Raw genomic sequence first — 17089 nt, 5'->3', positions numbered from 1 at the left:
TTCTTAAAAAAATGCAACTTGTTCAATTTCCTTTTCTTAAGGTAATAGAGATTCTAATTTTTTTATCCAGTGAACAACTGTTAACCTTAAGGCTCATTAATGACTGCCAAACCCCTTTATCATCAACCTAGTTCTGTAGATCACCTGCAGAGCACTTATCTTGACTGACCCTGCAGACTGCCAGAAGTCCACAGGCCTCAGTGAATGACATACAGAGGTAGAGAACATCGTCTTGAAAACCAAACCACACCTTTTGTTTAGCCTTCCTAGATAACCTGTGATTTTAAAGACTGCACAAATCACTTAACAACATATTTTGAAAAAATGCAATCATCTACATTGCAAACATTCTCATTAAAACAACTCTCTGAGTGCCTTTATTTATAAGGGAAAATAAATGTACATAACGGTTGTTAGAGGCAATATCTGCTGCATGCACATTTTTACAAATACATTACACAATTGTAAACATCATAACACTAAGAAACAAATAATTTTAATATGTTTTTAATATAATCAAGAAAGTAAAGAAACTTTTGAATCCTTAACAATCTAGTTTAAGAATGTTTACATACTAGTGTTTTTTAATTGTACATTGGTAGTGATTATTTTTTCTAAGGAAAACAGTATGTCCATGTACTCGGCACTCGTACAGTATTAGCTCTAGGTCAGGAATCCGAAATCCTGAAAAGTAAGAAAAAGAATTAGCTGTTGGTATGATATAACATTAAATACTTAAAATATGGAAAAGGTATAAAATATATTAGAAAACAGATATTATTATGTTGCTATACTTTTTAATATCTTTCAAAATAGTTGAATGCTTTGAAATTAAATCCTGAAGTCTGTCCTTAGTTTCACTGAGAGGTTTTTTTCTATGTGAGATTAAGGGATTTCCCCCAGGAATTCAGTTTACGTCTCAGTATCTATTTGACAGGTAGTTGAATCAATTCTTCCTGACATATACTTATCATCATTGGAAACTTTCCAAACTGTTTACAAATCTGGGATATTCTCCATTTCTTGCTGCCTGAAACACCTCAGTGTTCTCTGTTCTAGGAACTGAGTACCTACTTCTATTCACTTCATCTGAAGTTGCATTTATTTAACACATCTGGGAGAAGCTTGTCTGTGGAAATCTAAGTTGGCTACACTGTTAACAGCTTTCTGAAACTACTTCTCAACAAAAATATTGTGGCCTATTTGTATAAAAGTAAACTAATTTAGATGTAGATAATGATTAAAAATATTAAATAAATACCTCCTTAGCGAAAATCCACTGATCTCCTTCCATTGCGTGGCTGAAAGACAAATATTCAATAGAGCTCTATAAAACTAACTCGATTCAGTAACAAAGCCCCACACAGCTTGGTACGTGTAGAAATTGGTAAACTTCCGAGTTCTGTCAATGTCATCTTCCTTAAAGATAAACCTGAGACCACTTATTGTTTAATGCATATCCACCTCTGGAGAACATACAGTAAAATTTACTACATATAGACTGAAGAATGCATTATGCCTATCTTGTATGATTTTATAAGAGGAGAAAGCCACAAGAAGTCACTCTAAGAAGCCATTATCCCTCATTCTTTCTGCATTTTCTTAACATGTGGTTTCAGGTTTGCTGTTATTGCATTGTAAGTGTTTGTTGCAATTCATAAACCAATATATGTCACTCTCAGTTTTATTTTTTGACTGTGTGCTTTAACATAGGCAAGGAGTTTCTCCGTTTTCACTGTGGTCATTTTCAGAAATATTTTAGACTACTTGGACTTAATACAATTTCTACTAAATCTGATAAAAAATTTCTTACTGAGCTTAATAAGGATTTGCTTTTTACTCTGTCATTGTGAATGCACCGATGTTAGTATTACCCAACTTTAAAGATTCAAGCATGATACATAAGAAATTTAACTACACAAACTTGCAGTCTTTTCATTAGAATCACAGAATCATTTAGGTTGGAAAAGACCTTTAAGATCATCGAGTCCAACCGTAGTAACTTTCTTATTCAAAGCCATTAGCCACTTTCTTATTTAAATAGAAAAAAACATTAACCAAAACCAAGAGAGTTATTATTAAGTGTGACTTGCCATCTTTAACTTGCTAAATTGTGCTAAAATGGAGTAAAAAGGCTCTATGACATAAAAGATGAACACAGTAGTTTTGTTCTCATGAGAATTTTTATCTAGTTTCTAACCCTACTGGTCAAATTACAAGGAAAATGGGGAACGCAGGCTCAGTAGCAGTTTTGATACAGTGTGTAAGCATGGCATTGTATTTATATCACATGCAAATGTACCGTGTTGAACAATGCTTTAGAACAATTGTCCAAGATGCTGTGTTTTCTATAACTTTCTCTGAGAATTACAGACATAATAACTTATTAAGGCATTGCATGGTATCATGTATACATTATTTGTTGTACATATTAATGTACATTATTTGTTGTACATAATAATGTTGTACATATTAATAAATATTAATATATGTACAAAGACTCCCTACTATTACTTTATTTTAATCTAAGAAAATGGAGCAGATCTTGAGTAGTACTATATGGTGGAATGCTCTTACTGAAAATGTTTCCTCCATCACAGTAATTCTTAACATAATTCACTCTTTTCTCTACTTTTTGTTTTGTAACACCACAAAAAGAAAAAAAAAAGTGTTAAACAAACCATACCCTGTAGAAAAAGTAGCCTCTGCTTTGAATCCCTCCAGGCCCTTGAAGTTCTTCCTGAAAAAAAGTATTTTAAATCATAGAATGGTTTGGGTCGGAAGGGACCTTAAAGATCATCCAGTTCCAACCCCCCCTGCTACAGGCAGGGACACCTTCCACCAGACCAGGCTGCTCAGAGCCCCATCCAGCCTGGCCTTGAACACTGCCAGGGATGGGGCATCCACAGCTGCTCTGGGCAACTTGTTGCAGTGTCTCACCACCCTCACAGTAAAGAATTTCTTCCTAATAATTAATCTAAATCTACCCTATTTCAGTTTCATCATATCTACTCTTGTAAATTAATGCATATAGATAATGCATTTTTTATATACATATTAAAAGTATTACTTCAGTACTACCACACAGTCTTGCCCCTTAACAAGACACAACCCAGACACAACCAGAGTGTCTTCATGGTAGCAGAATCTCTACAAAGTAGAGTTGGTCTGCACCTCACGGAAGGACAACAATGCAAAGCTTAAATATCAGAAATACATTGCCATTGGAGTGTCTTATGGTATTTATATTTCATTATTTTTCTACTTTTTCTATTCAATACATGAACAAAAATAAAACCAGGACCAAAACAGGCAGCTGTTGCAAGTTAAAGGAATTGATCTAGAGCATAAAAGGAAATCAAGTGTGCAATTACTAATATGGAATTGTGATTTATGTTAATATGTTATTCTCTGCTTACAGCTAAGCACTTCTTAAAGACTACATAGTTTTCTTGTTTGATTTTATGACAGGTTGGTATTAGAAAACAACTGAAGCTAAAATCTGTATTCATTGTTACACCCACCTTCTAAACTTCCAAGGGTTTGGAGATGTTAAAAAAAATACATGCTGTAATATATGTGCATGTATATTCACAAATCTGCATGTGTGTGTATATATATATATATATATATATACACACAGACATACATATTCTTGAAGAAGTATGGTTATTTAAAGTTTATTTTAATGCCTGTCCTCTACAAGTTATCTTGTTCAGTCTCTTGGGTGGACTTGCTAACAAAATGCTCGTGTCTTCTTTCTTAGATCCTATTTTATCAGTCAAGATGCAACTCAAGAGGAATCAAATTCATGACAAAATCTGGTGTCAGCCCAAACTGGGCTGAGTGAATAAATTTAATAAAACGCATTTCCTTCTTCACCTATCCACCTTTTCAATTCCTTATCTGATTGGAAAGAGGTGGGTGTGTTTATGTACAACAGGTTCTGGTTTTCTTCCCAGTGAGAAAAAAAAAAAAATAAATCAGCAAGCTAACCATTTCTAAAGCACGTTCTGTGACACCAGAGTCAGATAGTCCAACCAAAGGTGGGCAGCCCACAGGAACATAGGGGCTTCCTGCTCCATGGGGGATCGGAGTTCCTCTGCACATCTCAGGCAGGGTTGCTCCGGTCCTCTGCTGGCTTTAAAGTTTACCCATGCTATCTCCCTATCAGCCCATCTGGTAGAGTCTCTTGGAAAGAAATATTTATAGCTTTCTCACAGTCATGGAATAATTGCAATAATCTGCCATCAATAATAAAAGTATTTCAGTGGTTTTGTAATTATCTATGGCCCTCAGCAATAACATTTGGATAGGGTTTTAAACTCATACTAAAATATACTGAAATCTGCCATATAAACAAATATGATAAGTGTAATAGGGATGAATTTCAAAGATTTATTATAACATTAAAATAAATAAGGTGCATGCAAAAATACAAAACCCAAAAGAGTCTGCAAAGGCAACTGAGTCCACAAGATGTGAGCGCTTTGTAAAGGTCTGGTGTTTATGGGCTATACAGGAATAAATAACATCTTTAACAAGGTGACTGGCATTCACAGCAGGAATTGACAACAGGAAATCAAAAAAGTTGCTTTCTATAAAATGCAATTCAATTTAGAGCTGTTTTCATTGTTTCTTTAGATCTACATGAATATTTTTAAATGGCTATATTCCGTAAGTGACAGCCATGCCATTACTTTTCTTGGCTTCAGCTGTATAGAAGAAAATGTATGCAAGTACATATTTAATATTATGCATGTCTTCATTGGGATTTAATGAGCTCTTCACTTTGTAGGTCTAAATGCCTATCTTTTGCCTGCATATAGGTCCAATAGCATAAATACAGTTCACATCAAATTCATCACGAGGTAAATTTTACCCCATATTTTCCTTTCAGATATGTAGCAGGTTACATTTTCTTAACAATTTTAGTCCATGAGAAGAAGTACAAACTCTTTAAGTTCTTATATGTGGCCAGGTTCTGTCACTGGATAAGAAAAATGTGATTCAGGGCATATAGTTGGGATTATGCAATGATCCAAAGAGAAGGGCAGAAAGCTGGCATAAATAATCATAGGATTAAGAGTTCAGTGAAAATTTGGGAGTTAACAACACAGCCTTTATCTGGATTGAAAAAGGAAAAATCCTACTTATGGGGATGCTAATATCCGAGTTTTAAGTATCGCATTTGTAGACCTAATTGAACTTGTGTGTCAGTGAATATTAAGATATTGATAAGAATCAGATAAGAAATCACATCAACGTATCTAAGGAACAACCAAGCCGAAGTCAATGTGAAACAGCAAGAATCTGGGTCTTAGACTGTAGTATACTATATTATACAGGAATCTTCGGTGTTCTTATAGAGAAGGATTCTTATATCTCAGACTGCATTTTTCTCTCCATAGCTGTATTAAGGAAGTGGACATTAGTAGCCATCTGCTTTTTTATTTTTGAACTTCTAAGTTGCATTTGCAGCAAATATACCAAGTTTTTTATGATAGCTTAGAAATAATGGTGCTGTTTCTCTCTATGCAAAACTTTTGTTCCAAAACACACTACTGTTCTATTGAAAATTAATTCCATTGAGAACTTCATCTGCACCTTGTTAAACGGTAAAATTGCTTATAAATTACTTTAATAAGTCATAAATAATATGCATTTAGGGAGTAAATATGGTTTGAATTCCAAACAGGGAAAACAAGGAACTCCCTAGAAGATATAACTCAACTGCAATATAATGGTACAAATAAATTTCAATGTATTTTTATTTTTATGAAATAATTAACAGATCCATTTTGATACATACGCTCTGTGTTCTACCACTGTTCTGTTTTAAGGTATATTACTTCAGTGTTTTCTTGGTTTAAATGTTAAATATCAGCAGGATTATTTTTCACTAATTAAATAATAGAAACCCCTCATGTTTCTAATGAAAATACACTAGTGTGATATTAAATCATGAAAATAAAAGTATTATGAGCAGAAAGGCCCACAAGGACATTTTTAGAAGAGCTAATGAATCACAAAGTGTGAGAATGCAAGCATGCAGAGTTTAAGATTACATACGTCCACTTTGTATCTCTTCAGTCTTCTCTCATTAAGCTGGGGAACGAGTTGCAGTAAAGGATGCAGGACAGACGACTGAGAGGACACGAACACACACACATGAGCAACAATGAAATTCAGACCTTATGATGCAAAAAAAGTCTCTTCCTGCAGTATTGGCTTATAGACCAAACAAGACAAAAAAGGACTGAATATGTTAATTAAGAAAGTTATTTTTTTAACATTCTGACTTGACGACAAACAGGTACCAACATTTGTATTTACACTATGAATGTGATGCACAGAGTGATGGAGGGAAAAGCTATGCAGCCTCACCTTTACTCACTGAAAGTTCAGAACTGTTTACAGACTTTTTGCCCAGGCAAATGCAATTATTCAGACTCTGATCAGCCTCTGTGTGTGGTAGAGAGAATATTTCCATACAGTACTCCTACTGACATTTCTACGATTGTCTACAATGGAACTTAGCAGCTTCAGTCTCCATTGTACTGAAAAGTTCATTTGTCTTCAAAATAAATCACAGCAAGAAAAAATTAATGTGTTTTTTTTTTCTTCTAGAAAATACTGTGCAGAAGGGATCCATTCTCAAGTAAAATTTGTAACCATGGCACTGGTCATTCTACCTAAAAAACAAGCCACAATCATGAAATTCCTTGTGTTCAACAAGACTTTAAACTTGCAGACAGCCTTGTTAAGCACAGTGGCATCGTGTACAGTGTTAAGTACCCCTCTGGTAAAACACAACCACGTGGGCTTGCGGAGAGAGGTCCAAGCAAGAAACAAAGTAGAACAATCTAAGTTTGCTCAACCAATTTAAACCTTCAACTCATGTAAACATAATTTAAAAAATAATGCATTTTTGATACAGTACTTCTTAGAAAAGTAGCACAATGAAGAGAATTTTAAAATACGGAATAACTAATTAAAGTGTTAATGTACTTAATAAGTAAAATGAACTTGCCAACTTGGAGCTAATTTTGCTCTGTCAGCCTAAGATAGGCAATATGACATAATATATAAAAAAGTGTAAGTCTGACATGAGTGGAGGAGTTAAAAGGCATCCCAGCTGGCCACTTGGGCTCTGTCTTGCAGTCAGTGGAGAGAGGTTAATAAAGACAGGAAATTATGGATCTCACCTAGGTTAGTATCTGAGAACTGGGCTAGAAAATAGTCAACTAAACAGCTAAACTAGAGGGAGTGAGAAAGTGGTAATCACTGCAGGCAGGCAGAGGCAAAAAGGTATTCAGCATAGGGACAAAGCGGGGTGCAGTAATCTCTTCAGCAGGAGCAGCAGCAGAAATCACTCATTTCACTGTGCCCTGATTACCATTAAAACTTCCAGAGCAGCTGTGTCATGAAAAGACTGACACCATTATCAGCAATGTCACTTTCTAGGAAATATATCACGTATTTCTGATTAAATGTAAAGACCAAGGCAAAAATGGATATTAACATATAATTAATGACTGTTAAGAAAATGAGAAAACATGAATATATTTAACTTTCTCAAAATCCTATGATGCACAGAAAAAGCACGTAGATGCACAGAAATAACAGATTATACTTGCACTTTAGAAGCAGGAATGGATCACATGTAGTTTATTTGTTGGTTTATGAGAATGTTTTTATAGCAACAATATTGGACTATTTTTAAAATCATATTTTTCATTTAAAAATACAATCCAAAGTCTGAGTGAGACAAATACTATTTTGCCTGATACATATTTATGGCATGCACAAATAGATACAATTAATTAATTAATAAAAAAGTCATTGAGGGTTCTTAGCATTTATGGTCATGTTCTCAGCTTCTATAAATCTGCATTGTTCACTGCACATGTTAATGTTCTAGTACCAGAAAAAAAGCATTTGATCTTATTCTTAAATGTTGAAACTACAAGATTAAGATGCAACTGGGATCCCATTAAGGTTTGGTTGGGTTTTTTTACCACCTTGACAGTACTGATGATCCTCTCCCACATTCTTAAGAGATGTTCTGTAACTTAAACATGAATCTCCAGTTCTGAGCTTGCTATTCATTTGGAGAGACTACTGCAAAAAGGAACATCACCTTCGTTTTATGTACAAGCATACATGTACTACAAGGAGGTGCTATGCCACTTACCATGATGTCTGAGTTGCCTGAGTCATGAGTCTTAGAATAATGAAATAAGAACTGTTCAAAAAAATTAAAAGTGTCATTTTACTACAAAACAGGGCGAGGGTGTTATGGTTTTCTTGACAATTTTAGTGTGATCGTAAAAACATACATAGAAATCTTACCCTTTTGGTGTTGTCTTTTTCATCTAAATCCTGTGGGAATAATCAGTAGAGAGGCTTTTATTTGTTTGGTTTTTTTAAAAAAAAAAGAACAATGAACAATTTTGATTACTTTATAAACTTTTCAGTAATGGATTGGAATATCATCCTCCCTTAATAGACATATTACATTTGTCTGTTTGTCTAATATTGACATTTACTTGTCAATGTAATTACTCTTTTCTATAATTAAAAGAATTTACAGAACTAACAGAGTTACAGAAAAAACTCTGTAGAGAGCATTGATTACTCTCCACTAGAAGAGCAGTTGTGTTTAGTAGATGCTCTTTTGTATATCCCTAGACTCTCCTAAGTAGATTTCTTTCTCCATTGAGAGCTCATAGTTTTTCTAACCCAGAGCAATAAAACCACCTAAAACCTTGTATCCAGCCTGGAGATTATTTTCCAAATATTGGAGTCTCCCTGTTATCTTTAATAGGTGTTGGATTAAGACACATAGCATTTCAAAGTAAAAAAATTATAGTTTTACTTCCAGGACTGAGTGACACTTCAGATACTGGGTCCTCAGAATTCATTGTAGACACTAGCACACTGAGAGATCAGGCTTCAGAAATGCTACTGGTCTTTCATGTGTGTTACCTGTGGTTTCTGGAGAAATCCGATTACCAGAAAGCAGAGTTCTTCCAGTATACTGGATGTCTAATGCAAAGAAAAACACGAACTCAGGCATCACGCTTCCAACCCTACTACATACAACAAACAGTATCAAAATAATCAAGTAACCTCTGTCTGACTCACCTGAGGCTGAGAATCTGTGGACAGGTAGGCAGAACATGCATCGTCTATCTGTAAAAGTTCACACAGTCCTTTTTTAAGAAGTCAGATTAATAAAAACAAGTGAACTATTTATATTTTCAGAAACAGTTCAGTGCAGCTAAAAGCATGGTAAGCTTGTCCACCATAAGGAATCCTTATAGATACATTCAGGAAATACTTCGCATTCAAGGAGGAAAAAAAAGGCCTTAACCACATAAAAAATTACACTTGCTTAATCTGAACAAACACCTATATATCTGTGTCCTTTATTGTCTTACCTGCCTCATGCCCCTCTTATTTGTAACCTTCTCAGACTAAGTCATATTTTAAATTATGGTTTTAAGCACCTGGGGTATGGACTATAAACGTAAATCTCTTCTGTGATATTTTTGGATTATACAAAACTGTGAAGAAAATGACAAAACTAAAGGAAGTGATTCAATGAGCTGTCCTCAAACACAACTCTTCCAACTGTATTCCAGCATCTTGAGTGATTATGAGAGGTGCCAGCACATCTTATGTATGTCAGTCCTTTTGTGTGAGTCACCAAGCAACCAACACCCAAGTTTTGCACTAATTTCTTTGTCAAACGGAGAGCCTTACAAGGTTTTGTTTAAAGGAGGTGGTTCCCAGATCACAGTACTAGTAAGAGACATATAAAATATATTTCAAGGGAACTTAAAAGGAACTGTGGAAGAAGCCATTGCTGGTGAACTTAGATGTGTCAGCACAGAATGGAACGTGACACACAGAGACACAAACCCAAAACAAACAAATCCACAAACCAAGAAGTCCCAACTCCCATTTCATCTGGATCAAACTCATGTCCATTTAGCTCTACATCTTATCTCCAAAAACCACCAAATGTCAACACCCAGGGAAGAGCCTAAGACAAGATCAGGCACCCGAGTAAACCCATGCTCTCCAACCACCAGCAATCTGTAGTGCAAGCATTCCGTAGTTGGAAGTAGATCTTTGTAACAAAGCTCAGTGGATTATGTGCTGTGAATGTCACCAATCTCTCTCTGAACCACTGTGGCAAGGTTTTCCTAAATACTGCATGAAATACCCTCTCTGTTTGTCTTAAGCAGCCTTTTCAAGGCTGTCTTCATTCCGTGCTAGCATAACCTTGTCTTCGAAGAAGTAATGAGTAAATGATTGCTACCCATCCTCTCCGTACTGCCCATAACCTTGTATGGACAGTTGATCACAATCTTCTTCTGTTGTCTCTTTTCCAAGATGAAAGAATCACATAATACTGAATCATTTTTATTGGTGTTATTAATTGAGAAGGGAGAAGAAATGGAATAAAGGGTATTTGAATTAATGGAAGTAATATTACCAGTGCTGAAAGCCTGAAGTATTCTGTGAGGAAAAAAAAATCCTCAGTATTTCAACGAAAGTTTAATAATAATGAAAAAAAAGAGGCTTAACTTTTCATTATATAAATTTAAAATTGTATCAAGAGTAACCTCCATTGGTATGCACCGTTGGGGTTTTTCCCATTAAATATTTGACACTGTTAGTCCAGTTGCCAAAAAGCTTTGCCAGTCATCTTGTTCACAAACTGCATTAAAAAAAAAAAAAAAAAGTGTCTTCTGCGGTTTTTTTTGGAATAAAGAGTAGGCAATGCAATGGGTCTTATGATTTTACTATAGGTTAAAAGCCCTAAACAGTGCTCTTTACGATGAAAACATTACATAAAAAAAAGCAATAAACAATAACATTTATCTATCTGAGTACTTCAGGACAAGAAATGATTTATTTCTCTAGAGACAATCTATGAGAAAGCATTAGCAGAGACAGCGGGAAAGGTATAAGCTCACAGAATTACCCTTTCAAACAGTTTTTATTGGTAACACATCCTCCTTATTCACTTCATCTTGCGTTTGTTTGTCTCTGGGTGTATTATTTCAGCTACACTGCTTTCAGAGTAAGGAAACGTAGAGGGAGAAATCAGCAGTGAACGAGATACACTACGCTGAAGTAATTTTGGAAGCCTACATTAAAAATTTACTGTTCCTTCTTAATGAGGGATTTTTTTGGTTTTGATTTTTATTGGTTTATTTGCTTGGGTTTTAGTTGGTGGCGACTCTCAGAGAACTACCATAAATCCGTAGCAGGACAAGCCAGAGATTGCTTTGTGTTCAACACAACACAAGGCAAAGCTTCTCTCAGCTAAAACCTGCATGGGCAAAGCAAGGGCTGAGGAAAAGCCACAGCTTCTGTTAATTTATTTTTTAAAAGGAATTAAAAAGAAGAGCGGTTTCTATCCTTCTTGATGCATCATCTCCGTAGTTTCCTCTCCTCTCTCAGAAACGTGGCTTGAAGGTAGGAGCTTGCGTAGTGTTTGGGGTTGCTTAAGTAACAAAGAAACAAAGGATTGTGAGTCAAGTAAAGGAACATTATACTTAGTTACAAAGTTCCCATATTTAGAAAATCGAGAGTCATTCCTGGAAAATACTACCTTCATTTAGAGGCAGGGCTTCTCCTGAATGATCCACTAGTAAAGTAATGAACAGGGAAGAACCGATTCTTTTCACTCCAAGAAACTGTGGTGAACCAGTACGATTTTGTAGTCAGGTTGGTTTAGGGTATATAGCTATGCATCTAATTCTCTTTCCTGAGACTATCTCCAGTCCTGCATCATTCCTCCTGTAATAGTAAGTTTTATATCACTTATATTACATAATTTTACACAGAATTTAGTATCTGCATTTTTTCTTGACCAAAACCAACATGAACTTTGCCTTTCTTTCCAGTCGCCCTAGGGCCAAATTCTGTTACAACTAGTAAATCTCAGCAATAAATGCAGAAATGTATAAAACAGCATTACTAATCCAGAATGTAAATAACTTGTTTCCAAAAATTCCTTATAACTATCAGGATCTTACTTCCCAAGAGACTACTTTCTCCCAGGAGGTAAATATTACCAGGACTTATTCAAATGCCAGTCTAGAAATATATTAGGTTTTGAGTCGATACTTCCAATATGAACTCAGGGGAGCTGACAGTAGGGAAGTGTCTCCTGTAATGGCCTCAATAGGAAGAAATTTACTCCCTGCATCTGTACCCTTAGTTTGTCACTTGCTTTCTAATGTTATCAGAAGCTACAAAATTAAATGTCAACAGAATACTTGGTTACAGCAACACTAAAGCATGTGAATTGCAGGCTAAATCCTCTCTGTGTTATGTCCTGCCACTCCATTTGTTCCAAAAGGACAGGGAAGACCCCACGTTAACCTGTGTCATATCCTACAGTCAAAACAAATGTTCATTTCAAAGATGGGAATGGAAGTTATGATAGCAAACAGTAGCAAAATGTTAGAGGGGCTAACTGACACGGTACATTATCCTTTAACTAGTAAAAGAGAGGCTGGAATAGGATTAAATACAGTGTCCCAGCCCTGTGTGCAGAACAGAAGCAGCAAGAGGTAGGACTGGATGAACTGAAATAATTCCTGCATATCACGTACAGACTATAAAACTACCGGATGGGACCCTGTGTTGCTTCCAGGGACAGTAACTGCGTGGTCATTGACAGTTAAATGACAAGTGTTATCAAACATAGCTCTCCATTGAACCACAGCAGTCTTTTCCTGGAATGACACGTCAACACCTAGCCTCAACTTCCTGCTGGAACAACCATTCAGAAAATCTGGAAAACAAGATGTTTCACCTCATCGCTGATGTCAGGATAGGAGACATACAGGAGAAGAAGGACTGGAAGAAGCAGCACCTGAACTCCATGCAAGGGAAATACTGAAGAGTGAGATGTGACCGTAGCAAGGATGGGCACAGAAGAAATGGGAGCATACACTAGGGCAGATGATGCTTACCTCTTTCCACAGCTGCAAATCCTCATCTGCCTCAAGTGCCTGAGATGGCATTGGTGCACCTAGAAGCACAAACCGTGCTTAGCAACACTGCCCAACAAAGGTAACTTGTGTAACCATGCTGTGTCAGTCATTTAAATAAACACTCTGAATACAATATACCACCTAGTACGCTTATTAACTGTGAAGTCTGAGAGCTGCGTCGTTCAAGGAAGTCTGCTGCCCTGCATGTTGTGGGGTTTGTCCAATCGTTTCTGCCTGCTCTAAGTTAGCAACACAGCAGGAGGCTTCATCACAAGTTCACAGCAGATACGGACGCTCACACCTCTTAGCAATAGACAGTGTGGAAGTTACTCAGGTTTCACCGAGGGTCAGACTACCATTAGTCTGTTCTCGGTAGTTAAGTGCAGGCAAGAAATTTTGCATGGCAGCTCTTGAACGTTAAGATCTGCTCAGCAAAACACATTCCAGCACCCACAACCTCAAGTTTTCTGAGAACTTGACTCGCCTCCAGCACATGTATTGCAAGTTGAGGATCTGGATTCTACCTCTTGCTTTCTTGTATTTACATAGCACATGTTTAACTCTTTGATTGTAATGTACACTTGCACATGAATGATGCCTGTGATATGAAGATGGTGGTTTTGAGAAAGTAGTAAGACACTACATGTGTAACTGGCTTTATTTCCTCTGTTTGGCATATGTGATGTGATGGAGATCAGTCTCTTAGGGGACAAAACATGGTATTAATTGCATAATGCTGCAGAGATGCCATGCTTGGCTTGGGGGCAGCTCCTTTCTCCATCTCTGCCCACCCAGGCTGCAGACCTGGAAGCCAGTGTCTCTGGGTCCCTCTCAATTCAACACCCAGAATATCCACCTTTCCACATTATTATTTTATCTGGCAGTATATTTCTAATGGTGATGTATTATTAGAGTTTCTGTAAATAATAGAAATAAGCATAACTGAATCGTGAGTACACTAGACACGACGCAAGTGTATCAGTGAAGGGACATGTAACTCACCTGGGAGGGAGACAGGTGCTGGAGAGGCTGGTGCTTTACCTGTACACTCCTAGCACTGCAGGAAACCCTACGAAGTCATCTATTTATCCTCCTGCCCAAAGCTGCTGCCCACGAGCCATTCCTAACCAGTTTATACACTGTTCTTAAAGACCTCAGATTAATAGATATTTTATAACCTCCCAGACAATCTATAATTACCTGTTGTCACATTTTTTCAAAGAATTGAACCAAATCAAACAACAACAACAAAAAAAAACAAAACAAAAAACCCCCACCAAAACCACAAAAGTGAAGGTAGACTTAGCTAGAATGGCCAAGTAAGCAAGGTATGAATACCCCTCATCTCCATTTGTTTTACATATATCACTAATAACAATAATTGCAACACTAGTTAGTTCCAGGCATTAAGGGGTTCATTTCAAAACTGTTATTGTGGTACTGGTACAAACTTAAGGTAACTAATTATTCTGGATGCTTGTTTTCCCCAAAAAATAATCAGATTATTTTCACACTGTGTAGAAGTGAGGTATTTTTTACATCTCTGAGACGTTCACATAACAAAAAAACTGCTTTCTAAAGAAAAATTTGCTTCTTCAGATGTTTGTTTTAGTTCAAGGAAAAACACTAAATAAATTAAAGGTGTTAAAATTCTCTTACTCCAATCTGAATATACTAGTTTAAGAATAGAAAGCAAAGTATGCCTGGGACTGGCATCTTGGTTGCAAAGAAAGGAACTGGGCGACACTTCAAATTAACACACTTTCCCCATTAAACCTTTGCTCACCCATCTCTGAGTGCTGCTTCTGCCATTGCCTGGCTCACAAAGCTTCCAGTAGAAGAAATCCAATAGTCTGTAAAGCTTAGGGCAGCAGGCAAGAAACCCTGAATATTACAGTTTGCTTGGGTTTGGTTTTGAGGTTTATTTCACCTGAAGTGTATACTTTTGGACAGAGGAGATGCAATTATTTCACTAGCTCCTACCTAAGTATCCTTAACCCTTCTCCACTTATTCACAACACTCTTATTCCGTGTGCAGTCTCATCTGTTTTGTGCTCAAACTTAGGACTATGCTCCTCCCAGTGCCAAGTGGTGTCCCCTTCATCACCCCATCCAGAACAGTGCTGCAGTCCTTACAGGGCTTCATTCATTTACATACACACACACCAGCATGCACAGGGAAAAAGTAAGTTATTTTGTAATATACACAAAAGAACCATAGCAGGGAGAAAAAAAAAAAAGGGAAAAAAAGAGTGTTATTGAGGAAAGGAACATGGAAGAGGAAATCCTCCTACAAAATTGACACTGTCCATGACATGTTCGTCTCTTATCCTTCAATTCAGCCAACTTCTAAAACCTAAACTTCCAAGGCAGCAGAATTCCAGACGCACAGTTTCAGTCACTTTTCAACCTGGGATTCACTTCTTATATCTTCTTCCCTCCAATGCACAAGCTCCTGGCAATCATTTCTATAAGAACAACGCCGAAATACTGTGTGCCATGGCCTTTCCTTGCCCTCCTTTTCCTTCCCTCCACTCTTCCACATCCCCAAAATTTATTTTTAACAGAATATTAAGTATACTGTATTTAGATTTGTCTGATTCGTGATATCAAAAACCCAAAACAGATCAGAACAAAAACTCCTGATGAAAGCAATTTACACACATATAATACAACAAAACAATATTCCTTGCACAGGAACTGATTTTGTAATGTTACTTCACAAGCTGCAAGTAGCTAATCTATCTGGAGTGGGAAAACAGAACAGAAAAGAAAAGAGAGTGTTTTGTTAGAAAGCCCATTAGCTACGCTCCTGTCGCAATCGCCCCCTGCTACAAAAATAGCAACTTTCAGGTGTGAGACATTTTAAACTAAATCAAGATAATCAAGCTCTAAGCCTAAAGCAACTCAGCAGCTCTACCCTTTCCCACTCAACCCCACCCCCAGGGATTCTTCATGCAATAAATATTATTTCGGGTCAGACTAGGTGACTTCCAGAGGGTCCTAAATTTTAGTACAAGCCTGTGATATATCTCATTTCCCTTCTCTTAGCTTTTAAATCAAAGTAGACTACATTTAAAATTAAATCGCTTTTAAGAAGAGCTACTTCGCCGAGTTGCTGGTGTGTATTTTGCCAGGACAGGGTAATCTTCCCGGGACAGAGGAAGAAGCCCCCCCCAGACCAATCCCCGAAACCGTGCCCAGCAGCTCCAACCTCCTGTGCCAGCCCCGCACGGGACCCCGGCCCAGCGGCAGCGGCTCGCTTTGCAGCCCCCCCCTCCCCCCCCCCCAAACAAAATCTGCAGAGCTGGCGGTGCAGGAAGGGGCGGCGGGGAGGGTGCTTCTCACCTTTGCAAGCAGACATGGAGGAGGCGAGGAGAAGCAGCAGCAGCAGCGGGGACCCCGGCAGCGCCCCGCCGTCCCCTGCCTTCCTCGGGCTGCGCCGGGGGGTGGCTGCGGGCGGCTGCTGGCAGAGGCCGGCCATGCCCGCGGTGTCCCCCGCGCTGCCTGCCAGCCACTCTTCTGGGCATGCCCTCGCTCCCTGCCCAAACTTTTTAAATCTCCCTGACACGTGGACGAGCATCACCTCGCCTCGGGGAGGGCGCGACAGCCGCCCTGCCCCCTCCCGGCGGCCCCCCCCGGGCAGACCCGGCTCCTCCTCCGCCGGGCAGCTCGGCCCCGCTCCCCCGGGGGGCACACGGGCTGTAACCCCGGCTGGGGCGGCGGGTGGGACACCGAGGAGAGAGCCTGCAGCCTGCCCAGCCCGTCGTTAAACCCCCTCCTTAAGAAAAAGGCCGTGTGTGAAAACACGCGTGTCTCAGACACCCAGCGCCCGGCAGCAGGAGGGGCTGCTCCGCCCTGCCAGCCCCGGCGGCCCAGGGCAATGGAATGGGGGTGGCCAAGGGGAGCGTTCAGAGACTGTCCTAGCCCAGCGTGGGGGGGAACAGAGGCACGATTTAAAATGGGGACATCTCACAGAGATTTGCCCCCAACTAGCTGAGCCTGGGAGTAAAAACGCATTGAGCTCGCATGCGGGAGAAGGCATCGGTGGCTGGGATGTG

The 17089-nt window shown here is 38.3% G+C and overlaps 1 protein-coding gene across 2 annotated transcripts; it reads right to left on the bottom strand.

Annotated features, from left to right (window-relative positions):
* Window positions 1-381: 381 nt before the first annotated feature.
* Window positions 382-16791, bottom strand: NMU (neuromedin U). Of its 2 annotated transcripts, XM_037401005.1 has the most exons (10): window positions 16377-16791; window positions 13008-13066; window positions 9151-9198; window positions 8992-9051; window positions 8356-8385; window positions 8198-8248; window positions 6073-6147; window positions 2687-2740; window positions 1262-1301; window positions 382-684 (listed from the first exon to the last, which is right to left on the bottom strand). In XM_037401005.1, the coding sequence occupies exons 1-9, from the start codon at window positions 16609-16611 to the stop codon at window positions 1266-1268; spliced, it is 648 nt and encodes a 215-aa protein (XP_037256902.1). In that variant the 5' UTR covers window positions 16612-16791; the 3' UTR covers window positions 382-684; window positions 1262-1265. The 2 variants fall into 2 exon arrangements, with proteins under 2 accessions (XP_037256902.1, XP_037256910.1); XM_037401013.1 differs by lacking the exon at window positions 8198-8248.
* Window positions 16792-17089: the final 298 nt, after the last annotated feature.

Source organism: Falco rusticolus, chromosome 1 (assembly GCF_015220075.1).
Source record: "Falco rusticolus isolate bFalRus1 chromosome 1, bFalRus1.pri, whole genome shotgun sequence".
In the NCBI taxonomy this organism is placed as follows: domain Eukaryota; kingdom Metazoa; phylum Chordata; class Aves; order Falconiformes; family Falconidae; genus Falco; species Falco rusticolus.
The sequence above is the reverse complement of the archived record's forward strand: the minus strand, read 5'-3'. Positions and strand labels throughout refer to the sequence as shown.